Source organism: Bos javanicus, chromosome 20 (genome assembly GCF_032452875.1).
Source record: "Bos javanicus breed banteng chromosome 20, ARS-OSU_banteng_1.0, whole genome shotgun sequence".
NCBI classification, from domain to species: domain Eukaryota; kingdom Metazoa; phylum Chordata; class Mammalia; order Artiodactyla; family Bovidae; genus Bos; species Bos javanicus.
Window position 1 is genome coordinate 62,304,181 of NC_083887.1, and position 19,211 is coordinate 62,323,391.

Sequence of the window (19,211 nt, forward strand, 5' to 3'; positions counted from 1 at the left end):
CAACACCACCTTTTGACAAGGACACCTGGGTGATGACACGCTGGTTGTGTTCTGTGCCACACTGGACACACTTGAGGGGTCCCGGTGGGGGTCTTGGGCTGTCTCATCCTCAAATACACCAGGTCATAGCTGATATTCCCTGGCAGCTATAGTGGCAGTCCCCTTCGTGAGCACGAAACCCAAACTCCTTCCTGTGGGTGTGTGTGCACCCGCTCACATCACGTCACACGCCTCCCCTTGCAGCTGAGAGCCGTCAGACCACTGCAGGGCTTGCCTTTCACAAGAGCCTTATTTCAGGCTGGGTCAGGGGAAGGAGAGATTGAACAGCAGCCATCTCATTCAACTGAGTTCCTCAAAAATGAGCTAAATCAAACCAGGTTGTGATGGTTTGGGGAAGTGGGGCGATTTTGTTTGCTTTTCTATTTCTTAAAAAAAAAAAAAAACTTCCAGTGAACTTTTTTTTAGCTGCTGATTTTAAATGTTAATGAAGACACACGAATTCATCCCTGACACAAGAGTTACCCAGAGGTTTGAAACAAATTCTCCATGCTGGAACTGGCAGGGCAACCAGGGTTTCAGGAAGAGCTGTTTTGTTGCAAGTTCTTTATAGCAACAGCCTCCCCCCCCCCACCCCGCCCCCACCGTGGTCACGATTATGTATCAATTTATGTATCAATGCCAGTTGTCCAGGTGAATGGGACTTTGTTGTTTAATCGCTCCTGATGGATCCTCCCGCTTTCCTTCCCAAGAAGACATGGTCCCCCAGGCCCCGCTGAAAGGGGCTCAGTGTGAGCCTGCTGCCCAGAACAGCAAGGACCAGACACACAGGCCAGAGTCCTGAGGGATCACCGTGAGCTGGGCACCCACAGCCAAGGGCAGAATCCAAACAGCTCCCCATGGGGCTCGTGAGCATGGGGGGTGTGTTAGAATGTCCGCAAATACTTAAAAAGTGCCAGCACTTCATTTGGTAAAAGACAGTTGCAACTAGAAGCTTACAATAGTTCCTGATCAATCTCAGCACTGCAGGGAATACCTGCATCGTATTAGATATCAGGATGGAGGATGAAACAGTGAGGGGTCCCAGGTGAGCCTGGGACTAGGGCTCATTTCGCAGAGCAAGCTCGGGCGAAGGATGCAGAGACGGTCTTCTGTCTTAATGTAGTGTGGGTCAGGGGGGAAAACTGTGCCCCTGCCAGAGGCTGTGGGAAACAGATCAGCCCTTCTTATTAGTCTTGGCTCCTTCATCCATCCCTTAGGAGTGCTTCACTTCATAGTAACTGGGTACCTGTGACTCTTCCCGGAGACTGAGGGCTCTGCATCCAATTCAGTACTGTGGTCTGGCCCTCACCTCGTGGGATTCAGTTTCAGAGCCTCATCTCTACTCAGTGGACTTTCCAGAGACCTGGCTGGCCACTGATGGCCCGGAAGGAAGTGGGCAGAGGCAGCTTGGATTGGCCCGCCCATCCCCACACCTACAAATCCCACTTTCCAACTGACATCACAAACTCAACCCTCCACCACAGAAGGAACGAGTCGCAGGAGGGCCGGAAGTTGAGATGATGACCTAGTGCAATTTCCAAGCCTATTTCTGAGGTTTCTGGTGCCGCCAGGAGCCCGTGGGGAGGCGCTGCAGAAAAAAGTCACAAAGGTTCATAATGTTGCACGTTGCATTCCTTGGGTGTAGCCGAAGACATGGAAGGTCTCTAAACACCATGGTCATTCCAGCTTTTCCCTGCCCTCTCCCGGCAGTGAGCCTGGCACAGGGCTGACTGTAGAACATGTGATTCACGGAAGCAGAGAGAAACACCATCCTTCTCACACCACACACGCAGGTATTGGATGGGGAGGAACCACTTCTAGAGGTAAAATCGATGGGTGGCCCATCTGTGTTGTCACAGCCACCTCTTTGTACACAGAGGTTGAACTTTTTTTTCCTAAATACAAGGGTTCGCTTCCACGAGAGGCAACTGAGAGGCCCTGAGAAGTGACTTCACGTCCACTCCAAAGCCATTTCAGCCACCAGAGTCCCGAGGTTCTAAGAATCAAGAAGTCTCAATGGGAGGGGTGATTCCCAGGCATCGCCCTGGGGAAAAAGCAGCACTGACATTATCTTAGAAGTATTTCTTCTGTCTAGTGTGATAACAACTCACTCAGATGCTAAAAAGTATTAAAATATACTTCACCTTTCCCCCTAACTCTATTTATATATAAATCCCTGAGAAGGTACCTGTCAAGTTGAAATTCACTATTTACAGTTAATAAACATCAGGAGTGCAAAGCAGACACCGGATCCTCCTTGTTCTGTGCAGCAGGGTGGTGCTCTCATCTGTCAGGTGAAACTGCAAGTTGCTCAGTCGTGTTTGACTGTTTGCGACTCCATGGACTATGCAATCCATGGAATTCTCCAGGCCAGAATACTGGAGTGGGTAGCCTTTCCCTTCTCCAGGGGCATCGTCCCAACCCAGGGATCGAACCCAGGCCTCCCTCATTGTGGGCAGATTCTTTACCAGCTGAGCCACCAGGGAAGCCCGAACTGTCAGGAGAGCAAGCTAAATCTCCCTCCCTAAATGAAAAGAAGGTGGTGGGTGGGGCGGAATTCTGCACAGAAGCAGCAGGTGAAATCTGCTGTCCATTCACTCTTGAGTGTCTGGAGGGCACGACACGGTAAGTCATCAGGGACACTGTTGATCTCTCATGACTCCACAGTTTTCTGCTCTTTTTAGACCTCTGAGTAGTGGCGCCAGGGATGATCAAGGCATTTTAGCTAAATCTGGAGCAGAAGATAGGCAGAAAACAAAAAGAAAAAGAAAAAGGAGGCAAAAGGGCCAGTAGGGAACTTACGTGGTGACAGAGCTGAGGGGGACACTGCCCGTCGGTGCCCCTATCCCTGACCGACACTGGAGGAGAAGGAGGGGTGAGCCCTTGGGGAGGAAAGTGCAGCCAACCATTCAAAGCAACCAAAACATATCAACACAAAACATAATCTCAATGTAGGGTGTAGACTGGCCCGTCAGGGAAACAAAGACGTGTTTCTTTCCACCTCGGGGACCAGCACTCATCTCATCCAAGGGCACTTGGCCAAGCCCAACTCTTAGGCTCAAGGGTGACCTACAGCCAACCACATCAGTGATGCTCAAAGCAGGTCCAGACCTCTGGGCCGTTCTTCCTGGGCCCTTCTGGAACAAGGGAAGAATTCACTAAAATCTGACTTTGAAAGATGGATTATCGTCACATCTGCCTCCCATTAGCCTGGGTGCAGCCTGATGGTCTGTTAATTGAGGTTTTTGGAGAGATGAGTGTAAGATGCTCAGTGTCTGATAGTGGGGGGCGGGGGGAAAAGGAGGGCGAGTCAGTGCCACGCTGCCCACATCATGAGATGGATGGGCACTCGTCACCACGTGGCCAGGGAGCACGATTTCAATCCAGAGACAGAATAAACAGCTTCCCATTGGTCTGTAATGTTTTAAATCTATGGCTTATATGCAGGATAATATTTAAATAAAGTGCTGTTGGTAGTGCATATGTGAGAGAGACTCTGCAACCCAGAGAGCCAGAGATTCTTTAGTATTTCTCAGCTTTTTGGAGATAAAAGTATGGACAGAAAACTCCCACGGAGCGCTCAGGGCCTGGGGCAAACCACACCCGTGCACCGCCAAAGTTCCCGAATCTTGGCAAGTCTACAAAGCCTGCATGAGGATAAACTGAACACCAGGAGCTTTCATCAAAGGAAAAATAAAATTCCACACCAGGTATCTGTCAGAATTGAGTCGGGAGGAGGAAGCAACCCAGCTCACTCCAGGAGAATTTGCCAAAAACATGTTTGCTTAACATTCAGCTCTAATCCCTATTTCTCAAAAAATGTATGGCCCACCTGTGTCAGTAGTTTTGCAGAACTCTATACATCTAGCATTTCTTTTTACATCTTAAGGATATTTTAATTCAATTGTCTAAGAGCACATAACTTAATTTTGTATTTCTAGTAATAATTTATTAGCGTTGCCCCCATCTTCTTAAACACTTTTTTTCTATTTTTGAGTATGTTCAAGACTTTATATGCAGATTATCTAAAACCCCTTGCTTAAAATGAGCTTAGTTCTAGCAATAAATACACACTCTTCTATGCAGTCTCATACTTTGACAATTGGGTTTTCTCCATTTTTACCACTGGATGGAAAAGAGAGCTTCAGAAATTAAAGGAAATGTGACTCCCCTGTCTTACTTGAGTATTTTGCGGTAAAGCAAATGCCTTTATCCAATAGAAATCTTCAACATCACTTAATCCAATTAAGGACGTGTGGTGCTTTAGAGCACCCCCAAGGAGATGGAAAGGCAAAGCCCCCCCAATAAAAAAAGCAAAAGGGGGTCGACAGGAGGAGAATGCCACAGATTCTATGTGAAATCATAGAGATAGCACAAATAATTACTGCTAGAAACAGTATTTTGAACAAAGGGTCTTCAGACAAATGCATTAAGACCGTCACAAGTATTTACAAAGAGCCCTATCACTGGTCAAGTGCTCTAAGTCTGATCATAACTGAAAAATACAGAACTATACAGAAAATGTCCTTTGGATAAACTGGTCTTAAATTTTTCTGCACTGAGGTTCCAAGGGGGGCTTCTCGGGTGGCTCAATGGTCGAGTTTTAGGTAGAATGCCCACTACGAGCACTGATTGCTGGGGGAACTGGTTTCAGGCGATTCGATTAGGGCTTGGCCCACTTCACTCCTGGGTGCGGCCTGAACAAACAGGAACGTTTTCTGTGCGCCCTGGGAGGTGCTGTGCGTAAAATGCAGGGGCGCACACTTCCAGGGAGGACCACACCCAGCGTCCCCGCCGCCTCCCCCGGGGCTCCGGCCAGCTTCGTATGCCCGGCTGGCGGGCTCTGCGTCCTGCCTCACCCCCGCGAGCCGGACACACCCGCCCTCACGTCCTTTTCCTCCAGGACGACGTCCGCTTTTCCTTCTGCGCCGCGGCCAGCCGCTGCTTCTCCGCCTCCTCCGCCTTCCGCTTCTCCTCCTTGGCCTCCTTGTACCGCCACTTGGGCAGCTGCAGGTGGCTGCTGTCCTTGGTGCTGCCCCGGGCCGCCCGCTCGGGCTGGAAGGTGGGAGCGGGCGCCTTGCTGACGCGCACCTTGGGGATGGTCACGCCGGGCCGCACGCTGCTCCGCCGCAACAGCTGCAGGGGCAGGAGGCTGGCCCTCCGAGGGGCGACCGGCGGCTGCGAAGACGCGAGGCCGGCTCTGGGGGCCTCCTCTTTGGAGACCCCCGCGGCCTGGGAGGTCTGGGATTGCGGCTCGGGGCCCTCCCCCTTGTCCCTCTCCTGGGCTTGCGTGTCCTGGTCCCCGCGCGACGCCAGGATTTCCTGCACCGCCAGCCGCCTTTTGCCCACACAGGGAGGGCTCTCAGGGCACACGGTCTGGCAGACGATGGCCACGGCAGGGCTGTAGAGGCTCGTGGTCATCTTGACCATGTGGTCCAGGGCTCCCCCGTCCTCCATGCCTTGGCGCGAGCGGGAGGTCAGCGTGGACCGCACAAAATCCGTGAGCTTCTGCAAGCAGCTCTTGGAGCCTGTGGGCTTCTGACCTGCTTCCAGGGCCAGTGGCAGCTCTGGCTTGTACTTTACCCCAAACTGCTCCGGGCAGGGTCGCTCTAGTAGCCTCTGGATGACCCGAACCGCTTCAAACCGTCCAGTGTAGGTAGCCCACTCCTGGGAGGACATACCCCTGCGGGAGTCCCTGGCGTGGACATCCGCCCCTGAAAACCAGAAAGAGAAAATAGGAATTGGTGGGTGCAAGCAGACCTTTTCCCTTCCACAGGCAGAAAACAAAAGACAACAGGAGACAGAGATAGCTGACTCTACCTTGGAGCTGGGCCACCTGGGCGAACCCACACCTGAGTGTCACCTCTGGCATTTACTATTATAACACAACCCATCTTTAAGTGCCCGACTTCATGGTTTGTGCTGTGCTTAGTCACTCAGTCGTGTCTGACCCTGTGACTCCATGGACCATAGCCTGCCAGCCTCCTCTGTCCATGGGATCCTCCAGGCAAGAATACTGGAGTGGGTTGTCATTCCCTTCTTCAGGGGATCTTCCCAAGCCAGGGATCAAACCTGGGTCTTCTGCCTTGGCATGCGGATTCTCTACCACTAGCACCATTTGAAAAGCCCCTCTTTCCTATAAAGAAAACCGCTTAAACTCAGCACCTAAATTGTGGATTTTTTTTAATATAGAAATGAGACTTCATGGCTTTCTGGCAATGGAGAGACAGGTGGTTTGTAACACCTGGCGGATGCTACTAAAATGTTCTAAAAATACTACCAGTAACTGTCACTGGCAAAGCATTTGCTGTCTTATTTATCTATCAACTCTCCTTTTCCTCCAAGATCTCACTCTCGGAGGTTATGATTCTTATTTTTGCAGGAAGTGTGTGTTTGTTCACTTTTCGTGCTTCAGGTTAGCTGGTCACGGGTCTGTCATCTTTACCAGACTGTGGGCTTCCAGGACAGAGGCACATCTTAGTTGTTTTTGCTTCCTGAACACATATCATTCTGATTGGTGGGAGGCATGATTTTAATAAACGTCTGTTACAATGGATGGCAGTCATGGTTGCTGAGGGCACTGCCTGAAGCCTCGAAGCTGATAAGAGAGAAGTGTCCAGACCTGGGTCCTGACCCTCAACAGTCTGCACTTCCCCCCGCCCTGCAGGGAGGCCTCCTCCTCTGTGAACTTTCTGTGTCGACACGGCCCAGGTCCTCAGGGCTTTAATCCCACAGTAATCTAAGTGCACTGTGAAAGTGTTTTGTACATGCAATCAGCATCCACAATCACTTGACTTTAGGTCAAAGAGATTAGCACCCAAAATGTGGGTGAACCTCCTCCAACTAGCTGAAGACCTTAGAACAAAAGCTGACGTTTTCAGGAGAAGAAAGAATCCAGCCTCAAGATCGCAGCATCCACTCCTGCCCAAGTCTCCAGGATCCTGGCATGTCCTACAGATTCCAGGCTTACCAATGCCAATTTCCATAAAATTGTTGTTGCTGTTCAGTTGCTCAGTCGTGTCCAACACTTTGCAACTCTATGGACTGCAGCACGCCAGGCTTCCCTATCCTTCACTGTCTCCTGAAGTTTGCCCAAACGCATGTCCATTGAGTCAGTGATGCCATCCAACCATCTCATCCTCTGTCGTCCCCTTCTCCACCCGCCTTCAATCTTTCCCAGCATCAGGGTCTTTTCCAATGAGTTGGCTCTTCACATTAGGTGGCCTAAGGATTCAAGCTTCAGCTTCAGCATCAGTCCTTCCAATGAATATTCAGGGTTGATTTCTTTTAGGATTGATGGGTTTGATCTCCTTGTAGTCCAAGGGGCTCTCAAGAGTCTTCTCTAGAACCACAGTTTCAAAGCATCAATTCTTCAGTGCTCGGCCTTCTTTATGGTCCAACTCTCACATCCATACATGACTACTGGAAAAAAACCTCCCTAAAATAATTCTATTACTATATATCTCCCACCTGTTCTGTCTTTCTGGAGAAATCTGCCTCCTACATCTTCACAGTCTCCCTTACACAAGTCACTTCGTTCACAAATCTCCCCATACCACCCACTGCCCCTCCTGATACTGCAAAGTTAATCTTCAATTCAACTTGATGAAATGTTTGTAAGTTTCAGTAAAAGAGAAATTAATAAGGAATTGCTGTTCAGTTAAGCTTGGTCCAACCTCAGCTGCATATACAGTTAAAAATCATTCAGGATTTCAAGTCCCCTTAGTCATATTTCCACTGGCAAAACAATGTGGGGAAATAGGGCAGTTATCTAGCCTGCACGCTCTGCAGGGACCAGGCTTGGAAGAGGCTTCTGCATGTACGTCCCACATAGACTGGAGTGTCCGACACTCGAAGGCTGGGGAATAAGCACTGAAAAGAGGAGTAGGGGTCTCAGTGGCTTCCTTGCCCTGCAGCCGCCGTGGCCAATGGCCCAGGCAGACCCAGCTCACCTGAGTTCGCCCAGTAACACTCTTAATTCTGTGACACATGAAAGAATCACCATATTAGAAGAGTGATAATTATTTGAAACTGGAAATCAGGATGGAACTCATTAGCTAGAGTACAATTTATAAACTGACTCAAATGAAAAGGGGGCAGTAAAAATGTCATTGCAAAAAATAGATGACACATTAAGCCTTAATTAATTGCATGTCACTTGAAAAGGAGCAAACTGCAAAATTAAAATCTTAATGAACACTGCCTGAAAGAGACATTTTTCAAATGCTAATGGAAAACTAAAGGAACAGCTGTCAAAAGTTGAGTGTGCCTCTTCCTCTCCAAAATCATCTTGGAAAATACAAACACTCGAAAGAACAAAGGCCATTCTGACTGTACTGCCGCGCAAGAGTCTTGAGTCCTGCTACAAACAAGGGATTCACTTCCTTAAGAAATCACTGTGATTCAGGGTAATATTAAAGGCCTGGACACAGTCATTAAATCATGACAGACAAGTACTGATGATTAGCATTTTATGCATATACCTCTCAGAGAGTATGGAGCAGCTCTGAAAGGCTAGTGTACCAGTCTTCTGACCAGGAGACTCTTGGTATCCTCACCCCCACCTCCCTGTTGGTTCACCCAGGGCTTCAGCAGTGTAGACAAGAGCTGAGCTCCTGACAGTTAGTTCATTTGCTACCAAGTTGGGTGCTGTGAGTTGTCTATACAGGATCCTCTATTTTGTTCAAGGCAGCAACTACTCAGTTCTAGGCAGTCCATCATCACTGGTCTAACCCTGAGTTTCAAAACCTCGGAACTATTTGAACTGTGGTGTTTGAGAAGACTAAGAGTCCCTTGGACAGTAAGAATATCAAACCAGTCCTTCCTAAAGGAAATCAGTCCTGAATATTCATTCAAAGGACTGATGCTGGAGCTGAAACTCCAATCCTTTGGCCACCTGATGCAAAAAGCCAACTCATTGGAAAAGACCCTGATGCTGGGAAAGACTGAAGGCAGGAGATGAAGGGGATGACATGATGAGATGGTTCGATGACATCACTGACTCAACGGACATGAGTCTGAGCAATCTCTGGGAGATGGTGAAGGACAGGGAAGCCTGGCATGCTGCAGTCCATGGGGTCACAAAGAGTCGGACATGACTGAGCAACTGAACAGCAACAACATTGACATCTGGGCCAGATGACTGTATGTGGTGGAGGCTCTCCTGTGCATTGCAGGACTTTAAACAGCACCCCTGGTCTCTGCCCACTAGATGCCAGTAGCACTCCACCAGCTGTGACAGCCAAAGATGTCCCCCAAGGAACCACACACATCTCCACCCCACTGAGGATCATAGTTCTAACCTCTATGACCTGCAATCTTGTTTTCCATTTTCCCAGCCTCCCTTACAACTGGTCAGGGAGCCCCAAAGAGAAGGCCATTGCATCCCTGATCAAAGGGACCCTTGGGACTCCCCTGGTGGTCCAGTGGTTAAGAATCCGCCTGCCAATGCAGGAGTCACACAGGTTCAATCCCCAGTCGGGGAACTACACCCTGGGCACCGAGACTACTGAGGGCTTGCTCTAGAGCTACGACTACTGACGCCCACGTGCTCCAGAGCCCACACTCTGCAACAGGAGAAGCCACAGCGATGAGAAGCCCGTGCACCTCAACTAGAGGGTAGCCCCCGTTTGCTACAACTAGAGCGAACCCACACACAGCAACAAAGACCCAGTACAGCCATAAATGAACAAATTGATTAAGTTTAGAAAAAGGGGTCACGTTATCAGTGATGCTGCTTCCTGTCCGAGACACGGATCTGAGGCTGGAGCTCCAGTGAGCATCCGAACTCTTCATGAGGTGACCAGTCAACACACTGGAAGGTGGAGGGGTGGGGGTGGGGGTGGGGGGTGGAGGGGTGGAGGGTGTGGGGGCAATGCTGAGTAAAGAAAAGCATAGAGGAAGAAACCTGGATCTGTATGTTCTCAGGGAGTCAGGGCCGGCTCTGTTGGGTGACTTCTAGTGAGGTGAGACAAATAGATGCTTGCTTTATTTAATCAACTGTCAAGTCGGGATTTCTGTTACTGGAAGAGGCAAACCTCCTAAAAGGGACTGCTGCTGCTGCTGCTAAGTTGCTTCAGTCGTGTCTAACTCTGTGCGACCCCATAGACAGCAGCCCACCAGGCTCCCCCGTCCCTGGGATTCTCCAGGCAAGAATACTGGAGTGGGTTGCCATTTCCTTCTCCAATGCATGAAAGTGAAAAGTGAAAGTGAAGTCGTTCAGCCGTGACCAACTCTTAGCGGCCCCATGGACTGCAGCCTACCAGGCTCCTCCATCCATGGGATTTTCCAGGCAAGAGTACTGGGGTGGGGTGCCATTGCCTTCTCCCCTAAAAGAGACTAAAGGAAGACAATCTACCTTCTGTTGCTCATTCTTAGGACCCTTTCCCCCAAGAGTCAAGGCCAGGTCCATGGGACCAGTAGGAGGCAGGCAGAGCCCAGGATGCATCACTTCCTTTCCTATGTCTCTGTAAGCCCCCAACCCCACGTGATGTGCTAAGACACTTCAGTCATGTCTGACTGTGTAACCCCATGGACTGTAGACTCTGTGCAACCCCATGGACTGTTGACAGGTTCCTCTCTCCATAGGATTCTCCAGGCAAGAATACAAGAGAGAGTTGCATACCCTCCTTCAAAGGATCTTCCCCACCCAGGGTTTGAACCTGGGTCTCCTGCACTGCAGGCGTATTCTTTACCATCTGAGCCACCCCAGGAAGCCTATCCCTGAGCAACCTACCCTTCAAATGAAGGCCCCACTCCAGTTCTACCCACACCTACAAGAGGCCTTTCTGCTCATGTTAGACAGGAGTGGGTCCCTGCTCCATCCTGGATGGGGAGGGGGGGGGTCATCTTTCCCTCCCCACCTAGACACAGGTGATTACAACACACCCAGAGAGCTTCCCCTTTTGTGGTCAAGGACCGCTAAGTTTCCAGCCTTATCAGAACAAAACAAGATAAAACCACCTGCCCAGGCCGGCGCAGGCGCACCGAGATCTAAAAGGTGACTCATAGTAACCCTGGGTTTATTATGCCCAATTGTAGTAAGTTAGCATTGCTGTTTGCCCTCCCCCCGCCCCCCAACCCCCTGGGGTTTCACTTGGGTGCTTGTGACTAAGCGCCTGTGGGCAAGGAGGAAGTTACACAACCTACAGCTGTCAATCAACCTGTCGTCAAATTACGCAGAAAAGGTGGGATTTTCCACCCTGCAAAAGCAATGCTACCCCGTTGTCCTGGGGCGGCGTCTGGTTTCGCTTCTCTCTCTCAGGCTCGCAGGTTTGCTTTGCTCAGTAAAACTCGTGCTCCTTAAAACTGATCCGTGTCTCTTAATTGAATTCTTTCTCATCAAGAGGACAAGAACTGAGGGAATCACTGTTTTCTGGCGGTGACGGTCACACAAGATCAGTGGGGACCAGCCCTTACTGGCCTTGTCCTGGGCCACCTCCGGCCTGTATCTCGGGCACTTGGGGTGTAATCAATACGATATATTCAATATGATATGATATTCTATGTGATATTCAATATGATATGCTATTCAATATGAATATCATATACTCAATATATAATCAATATATCATCTTGGGGTATAATCAATATGATATGCTATTCAATATGATATTAAATATGAATAGGATATATTCAATATATTAATCAATATGATATCTTGAGGTATAATCAATATGATAAACCAGGAGGCAGGGTCATCAGGAAGAGCCCTTAACGGCAGGGATCCCACCCCATCCCCAGGCACTTCAGTCTGAGAGATCTCAGCAGTGCTGATTCCCACGTGCCCACCTGGTAATTCACATGGCTTGGTTTTTCAGTCTTCCCAGTCTGGCTTCCTTATCCCTGACTGGCCTCCTGGGGTGACTTTCTCGAACAAATACTTGCCCCTGGTTTCACTTTCTAGAACAAGTACTTCTGTGTCCTTGTCTCACAGCTGGCTTTCATGGGTGCCCAAGCTGAGACTGTGCCCTTGGTGATATAAAATCCCTGATTTTTTGCCCTTCCTCTTCTTAATAACTTGAAACTATTCCAACTTAATTATGGGAAATCCATGTTTTCCTCTACAAGCAGAAAGAAACCTCTCTGGGGACATCGTATCCTTTGGCTTTCCGGAAACACACAGTCAGGGCTTGCCTACAACAAGGATGAGGATATGATCAGTAGCGGTAATGCCTCTGCTCTCTGCTCATTAGATGAGCCTCCTCCACCTTCCTTTCTGTCTGTTTTGTTCCCCACAATCACAGGGAAACTAGAGGCTTTTGTTTGGTTGTGTTTGCTCCCCAAATGCCGCAGCAATGACACACGTCAGGTATGAAAGCCAGCTCTCTTAAGCAAGTCTGGAACCAACCTCCGCCGGGTTCTGCTTCTCTTCAGAGATAATCACATCCTCTGTACGGTTCTCGGAGCCACTTATTAAACACACCCATCACTTTGGGGCATTAATATTCCACTGAATTAACAAGGTTCTGCAGTCAGCACCACCCAGCTCCAACCCCGCTGTGATATCAGCAGAGCTGACAGTTCTCCTTAGGAAGCCCAAAACGAAAGAGCCAACAGATCAGCTTTTTAGAACCTAGTTCTATTTTTATTAAAAGCCTAAGTTTTGGTAATTCTGACATTACCTTGTTCTGCCTGACAAGGTAAGATAAGAGCTCATAGGCACTCATAGATTATGAACTATTAGAAAATCTAAACAGTTTAGGGGTGGCATTCAATTCAATGATTCATTATTTCTAAAAGGAAATAGTTCTTATTAAATATAATGAAATTCAACCCAGATTCAGAAAGACACTCAGGTTCAGAAGAATATTGCACTCGAAAAAATGAGAATGAGATACACAATTTTATCCTAACCATTATTATGTAGTAATGCAAAAATGCCTTTTGCTTTTAAAATGATCACAGGATGACCTGATTCTGTACTTTGCTCTTAGCTGTACATAAACATCAATCCAAAAGCAATACTCAGATTTTAGGATCTTTACAGGCTTTAGTTTTTCTTAATAAATTCAAATGGAAATAAGAAGACTTTAAAATACTGATGCCAATTATTTAAATATCTCAACAAGTATCCTTTTTGCTATGTATCAAATTCAGAAAAGACATTCAATCACATATTGTTTTCTCTTCTAAAACAGACACACACACATCTACTGTAAGAGAAAAATGTAACCCACTTTCCTGGGGAAAAGTAGAAGCTAACTTAGTGGCAACAGCAGAAAATGAAAATATTCTAAAGTTAAACAACAAAAGCCTTAGAGGGCAGTCAAAAGCTTCCTGAAGAAGGTGTCAGATTCTCTCTTCACTTTCCCCATCGTTTCCCATTTACATCACATCAGTGGCTTTCAACAACAGTCGACTTTCCCAATAGGGGACGTTTGGCAACGTCCAGAGGTATTTTTGGTTGTCCAAACCAAGAGGTGCTACAGTCACCTGGCGAGCAGAGGCCAGGGGTGCTGCTGAACAGCCTGCAATTCACAGGACAGCCCACCCTGAAGAGCACCCGGCCCCAGTGTCGACAGGACCAGGATTGAGAAGTAAGAAAGTGAAGTATCTCATCATAAGCATATTTTCAAAGGGAAAAGTATACCATAGTTTTTCATTTAACAAATCATATTAAACACACAAAGTCACTAATAACCGACTTCCCTGGTGTTACAATGGAGGGGAATCTGCCTGCCAAGGCATGGGACACGAGCTCGATCTCTGGTCGGGGAAGATCCCACATGCTGGAGCGACTAAGTCCTCGCACCACAACTACTGAGCCTGTGCTCTGGAGCCCGAGAGCTGCAGCCACCGAAGCCCGCGTGCCCTGGAGCCCGTGCTCCACAGGAGAGAAGCAACCCTCAAACTGCAAGGAAAAGTAGCCCCCACTCGCCACAAAGAAAGCCCATGCGCCGCAACAAAGACCCAGCACAGCCAAAAATAAATAAGTAAATTAATTAAAAAAATAATAAAATCCGTAATAACAATAATGATAACCAAATCTTCCCTGGTGGCTCAGATGGTAAAGAATCCACCTGCAACGCAAGAGACCCTGGTTCAATCCCTGAGTCAGGAAGATGCCCGAGAAGGGAATGGCAATCCACTCCAGTATTCTTGCCTGGAGAATCCCATGGACAGAGGAGCCTGGGACGCAGTGCGTGGGATCACAAAGAGTAGGGCACGACTGAGCAACTAACAGTTTCACACTTTTTTACTTTTTCAACCATTACCGACAGCTTCCTCCATTCCAGGCAACCGTCCGTGTCATGTGTGAACTCAGTCAGTCCCCATCACGACGCTCTGCAGTAACTACTGACGTCCGCTGAATATTAAGAAGAAACAGGCCTAGGGCAGGAGGTGACTGGCTTTGGCTGTAGAGAGGCTGAACGGAGGAGCTGGAATTTGACACCAGGATCCAGCTGGTTTTATGGGTCTTTCTGCTCTGACCACGTTCAGTCCAGGGATGCAGGCCTAGAGGTTTGTACTCATGAGGGATTATTCTAGACTGACGGGGTTGTGATCACGCAGATGGGAACAGGAAAGGGAAAGTATATGAAACCTAATGCCAAATTTGTTAACCAAATAACAGAGGAAAAGGGGGAAACACATTAGCATTGAATACACTGTCTTAAGCAGACCCATCTCTCCTGAGATCTGAAAAATGGTTCTGAGATCCTGTAACTGCCTGAAACCTGCACCAGACCCAGGAAAAAAGAAAGACAGGAAATCCCACGCAAGGTCTAGAGTGATTAGCAGGCAATTGATCTAAGAGCAAGAGGGTTTGTAATTCAAATGAATTCACATGGGGAAAATTCCTGGATCGACAGGGTAAGTTTTTGGTGGTAAAAGTAAATAGCTACACTCAATTATAAGATCCAGAAGTAGTAAAAGCAGATGAAGGACCCCCCAAACACAAAAGCATCATAATCACCATTTAATTAGGAGGAACCATCCCTCCCCAACGTCCCCGATAAACTTCGTGGAAACTGATTGTTGTTGTTTAATTGCGAAGTCGTGTCTGATTCTTTGCGACCCCATGGACAGAGAAGCCCGTCAGGCCCCTCTGTCCCTGGGATTTTCTAGGCAAGAATACTAGAGTGGGTTGCCACTTCCTCCTCCAGGGGATCTTCCCGACCCAATGATTAAATTCAAGTCTCCTGCACTGGCAGGCAGATTCTTTCCTGCTGAATCACTAGGGAAGCCCACTGCTCTTTAAAAAAAAAAAAAAAATGAAACTGTCATTGAGTCAAAAGCACAATCAATGAAATTAATTTCAATTAAGATCTTTTTTAGTTACAAAAAAGTTTTTCATCTTTGAAGCCTGTCTTTGCTTACAGAATTTATTTTTCTTACAGCATCTCCTAAAACACTCCAGTTAAGTAAAGCAGGAGAAAAAATAAAAAACAATCCAAAGTCAGTTGGGAATCCTCTAACTCCAATCTAATCACAAGGCAAGGGTCTTCCCAAGTGTCGCTAGTGGTAAAGAATCTACTTGCCAGGGCCGGAGATATAAGAGATGTGGGTTCAATCCCTGGGTTGGAAGATCCCCTGGAGGAGGAAATGGCAACCCACTCCAGTATTCTTGCCTGGAGAATCCCATGGACAGAGGAGCCTGGAGGGCTACCATCCATAGAGTGGCAAAGAGTCGGACATAACTGAGCGACTTCACACGTGCACACACAAGGTACTGAGATGGGAGGGCATGCCTTCTCTCCAGGAGCTCGTAGGGTCCAGCGAGATCAGCTGAAGCCATTGCCAAGAACAAAACCAAAATAAATTAAGATGATGAAATCAAGTAACAGCGACAACAGCGTCTCCCACCGACTGAGATGTGAAGACGCTGCTCTCTCTGTGCCTGACCCTGGGTGCGGGCTTCATGAACATTTCTCACTTAATTGTCAGAATAACTCAAGGAGGCTGTGCTCTACTGATGGGCACTGATTCTCTTTTAGCATGAGGAGGAAAAGATCTTTGCTCTTCACTGCAACAGACGGGATCTTTCTAGTTGTGGTATGTGAACTCTTAGATGTGGCATGTGGGATCTAGCTTCCTGACCCGGGATCGAACCCTGGCCCCCTGCATCGGGAGTGTGGAGTCTTAGCCAGTGGACCAGCAAGAAGTCCCAACACATATTTTTTAAGGAGCACACTCAGCATTGCCTGGGGCCCTGAGACCACAGAAGAAAGGTGGGGACGTACCTGCTAGCATCAGGGCTCGGATGCACTCCGTCCGGCCCTGCATGGCTGCTTTCATCAGGGCTGTGAACCCGAATGCGTTCCTCCTTTCAAGGTCAAGACCAGGGAAATAGTTCAACAAGTAGTTGGTGATGGTGACGTGCCCTGCAAAGAGAAATGCACACGTGGATGGACCACCCTCCACAAAGAGTGGGCATCCCAGAAGGGCTTCCTACACACAGAGCAAAATGGGGCAGCGTCCGCCTGCAGGGCCGGACCATCTTTGGGAGGGTGGGCAGCATGTGTGTTTGCCTCCCAAGCCACAGGAAAAAATTCTCAGGAGTCCAGGATACAAGGCGACGGAGGACCCTGCCTGGGCCACAGCGCTGCTGCCTCTGGTTCACTTGAGTTCCCTTTTGCCAACCTGCTTGAAGGCCAGCTGTCCAGGCAACCTGTTAAGGAGTGGACATGGGCAGCAGGGAGGCTGCGGGGGCACACCTGAGCTGGTCGCATGCAGATTCTGTCAGCTCCCAGCAGGAGAGGGCAACGCAGAACAGAAAAGGAAGCTAGGAGCCATTTCCCAGAATTCCAGAGCCTCAGAGAGGAGACAGTCTGCATCTCATCACCATAGCAACAGGATGTGTTAGTGCATACTGCCACCCTGGCATGGCTCAGAAGGTCCTCTCTCTCTCTCTCTCTCTCTCTCTCTCTTACACACACATACCCACAGAGAACACAGGGAGTGTTGCTACCCAGACCCTCATCCATTAACCCAAGCAGGTAAGAATATTCATATCAGAATATAAATTTCTCCACTTCATCGCCCTGTACTTCAAAAAAAAGGGCCGGATTTTCTGCTCATTCTCAGAGGATTCTCAAAAAGCCTGCACACTCTTAGGTAGCGGTGAATAAGGAGAACATCATGTGAGAAGCTCTGTTCCCAGGATGCTCCTGGTTCACCCCGAGAAAGATCCTCAGACAACACACAAAGAGGCTCTGGGGTCAAATGCCCGAGCTGTCCGAAGCTGCTGTCCGACACCTGGGATGGGTAATGAGGCTGTCCCGTGCACTGTAGGATGGTCAGCCGCCTCCCTGAACTCTGCCCACTAGACATCGTAGCTACCACACCTCCGTCCCTCCCAGGCATGACAACCGCCAAGTGTCTCTGGACCTCACCAAGTATCGCTGGGGGCAAAATCAGCCCTGTTGAGAACCACTGTCCCAGAAGCTCAGATGTCACTGTTTCAGGACCAAGGTGGAGGACAGCCTCCCTTTCTGCTCCCCTTCGCCCTGACCCTGGCACCCCCAGCCCCTCTTGCTTGCCATCTGCATCCTGGCCCTAATGATGGCTAACACACCTCAGGAGTGCGGGCAGTCTGCACGAGGGCCTGGGTACCAGTCTCCATCCTTTTTTGAGGGGGAAGCTGCTCTGGGTCTTGGTTCCTGCATGAGGGCTTTATCTAGTTGCCGTGAGCGGGGACTACTCTCTAGTCGCAGTGTTGGGCTTCTCATTGCAGTGGCTTCCAGGCTCCAGGGCTCAGGAGTTGCAGGGCACAGGCTGAGCTGCCCCTCGGCATGTGGGATCTTCCCGGAGCAGAGAGGAACCCACGGACCCTGCACTGGCAGGCAGATTCCTCACCACCGGACCACGAGGGAAGTCCCCAGTCTCCATCCCTCTACCCTGAGGATTCAGCTCTGAAAGCCCCTCATCCCCACCCCGTGCAGGTCCCTCGGAACCCCCCTCACTGTCAGGGCTGCAGGTGTAGGGCCAGGTGGACACTGAACTGTACTTTCTGCTGTTAACTGTGCACCACCAGCTCCTCGCAGGGAGGCTTCTGCACCTCGAAGAGGCCAGGAAACCTCAGGCTCCTTCCTTGACTGGTACCAGGAAGGGCACTGCGTGAGACTGGGGCTATGGCAGAGGAGGTAAGACCTCCCCGGAAGACGGCAGGCACGAGCCACAAGGTGTTTCCTAAGACTCACATACACACACGCATGTGCACGCACACACACACACACACACATGCCCTGCAGGCTGGGAGGCCGAGCGAACAGAGGCCCCCAGCACAGCGGCAGGCAGAAGCCCCCTCTCCTGCTGCAGTGGCATCGCCTGGGCTCCACCCTGGCCCTGCCAATACGTGCACGCCCCTCAGTAACTAACTCCTCCCACGTGGGAGCCCTGTCCTCCCTGTCGTCGCACCCCGATCAAGACAGATGTACAGGTGGGACTGGGTTTCCTTCCTCGAAAGGCACCAGACGCTGCAGGCTGCTGGCCGAGCGATAGTACCTCCTTCTCATCAGCCTCCGGGTTAAAAACGAACAAGCAGCAAAAACCAGGGTGTGGACTCGAACAGAAGCAGTGTGGTCTGCTCCCCGTGGCAGACCTCAGCCCGCCTCCTGACCTCATTGCCAACATGAAAAGGTGAAACTTCGCTGACTTTCTGAGATGAGCACTGACTAACACGGTCCTGTCACGGGGTTAACAAGCCAGAAACAAATGAGCGGGACCTTTCCACTCTGTGACTCACAGATTCCAACCAGAGGCTGACACTTTTTGACTCTCTGCTGTTTACAGAACCCACGCCACCCCAGCCATTCCCCCCGCCCCCCGCCGACCCAGGAAGGATGCTGGCTGTCAGATCCCCAAAGCAGCTTAACTGGGGCAAACTGTCAGGGCGGGGGCAGAGGGAGGGGGGTCTTTTGATCTCAGTTGCGTTTGTGGGCCAGCTAAGCGCTCTGCAGCACCTGTCAGTTAGATTTAGCCAGGGTCGTAGTGAAACAAATTGCAATTTGTTTAGAGCCATTTTTTCTAAAAAACATGAAGGAGTGTGTCGGACACATTTTCAGCAGGATGTCCTTTGCACTGACATGCTAAATGCTCTGAACAGGCAGGGAGAAGGAACACCTAGGATCCACAAAGCAAACGGTCCATTATATAGATCTGTCCTGTGTGTTATGTAGAGATCGGAAAAACCAACACGCAGCCCATGCGTTCTGACAACTCGGACTCAA

At 49.4% G+C, this 19,211-nt stretch overlaps 1 protein-coding gene across 2 annotated transcripts in view; it reads right to left on the minus strand.

Moving 5' to 3' along the window:
- Window positions 1-432: 432 nt before the first annotated feature.
- ANKRD33B (ankyrin repeat domain 33B) overlaps window positions 433-19,211 on the minus strand; it is a 99,211-nt gene continuing 80,432 nt past the window's right edge. Inside the window, exons 3-4 of one of the 2 annotated variants that reach the window (XM_061393869.1) lie at window positions 16,224-16,364; window positions 433-5,753 (exon numbers count right to left, since the gene is read on the minus strand). In XM_061393869.1, coding sequence (XP_061249853.1) covers window positions 4,924-5,753; window positions 16,224-16,364 — 971 coding nt within the window. In that variant the 3' untranslated portion in view covers window positions 433-4,923. The remainder of the gene's footprint in view (window positions 5,754-16,223; window positions 16,365-19,211) is intronic. The other variant, XM_061393870.1, reaches the window with a different exon arrangement.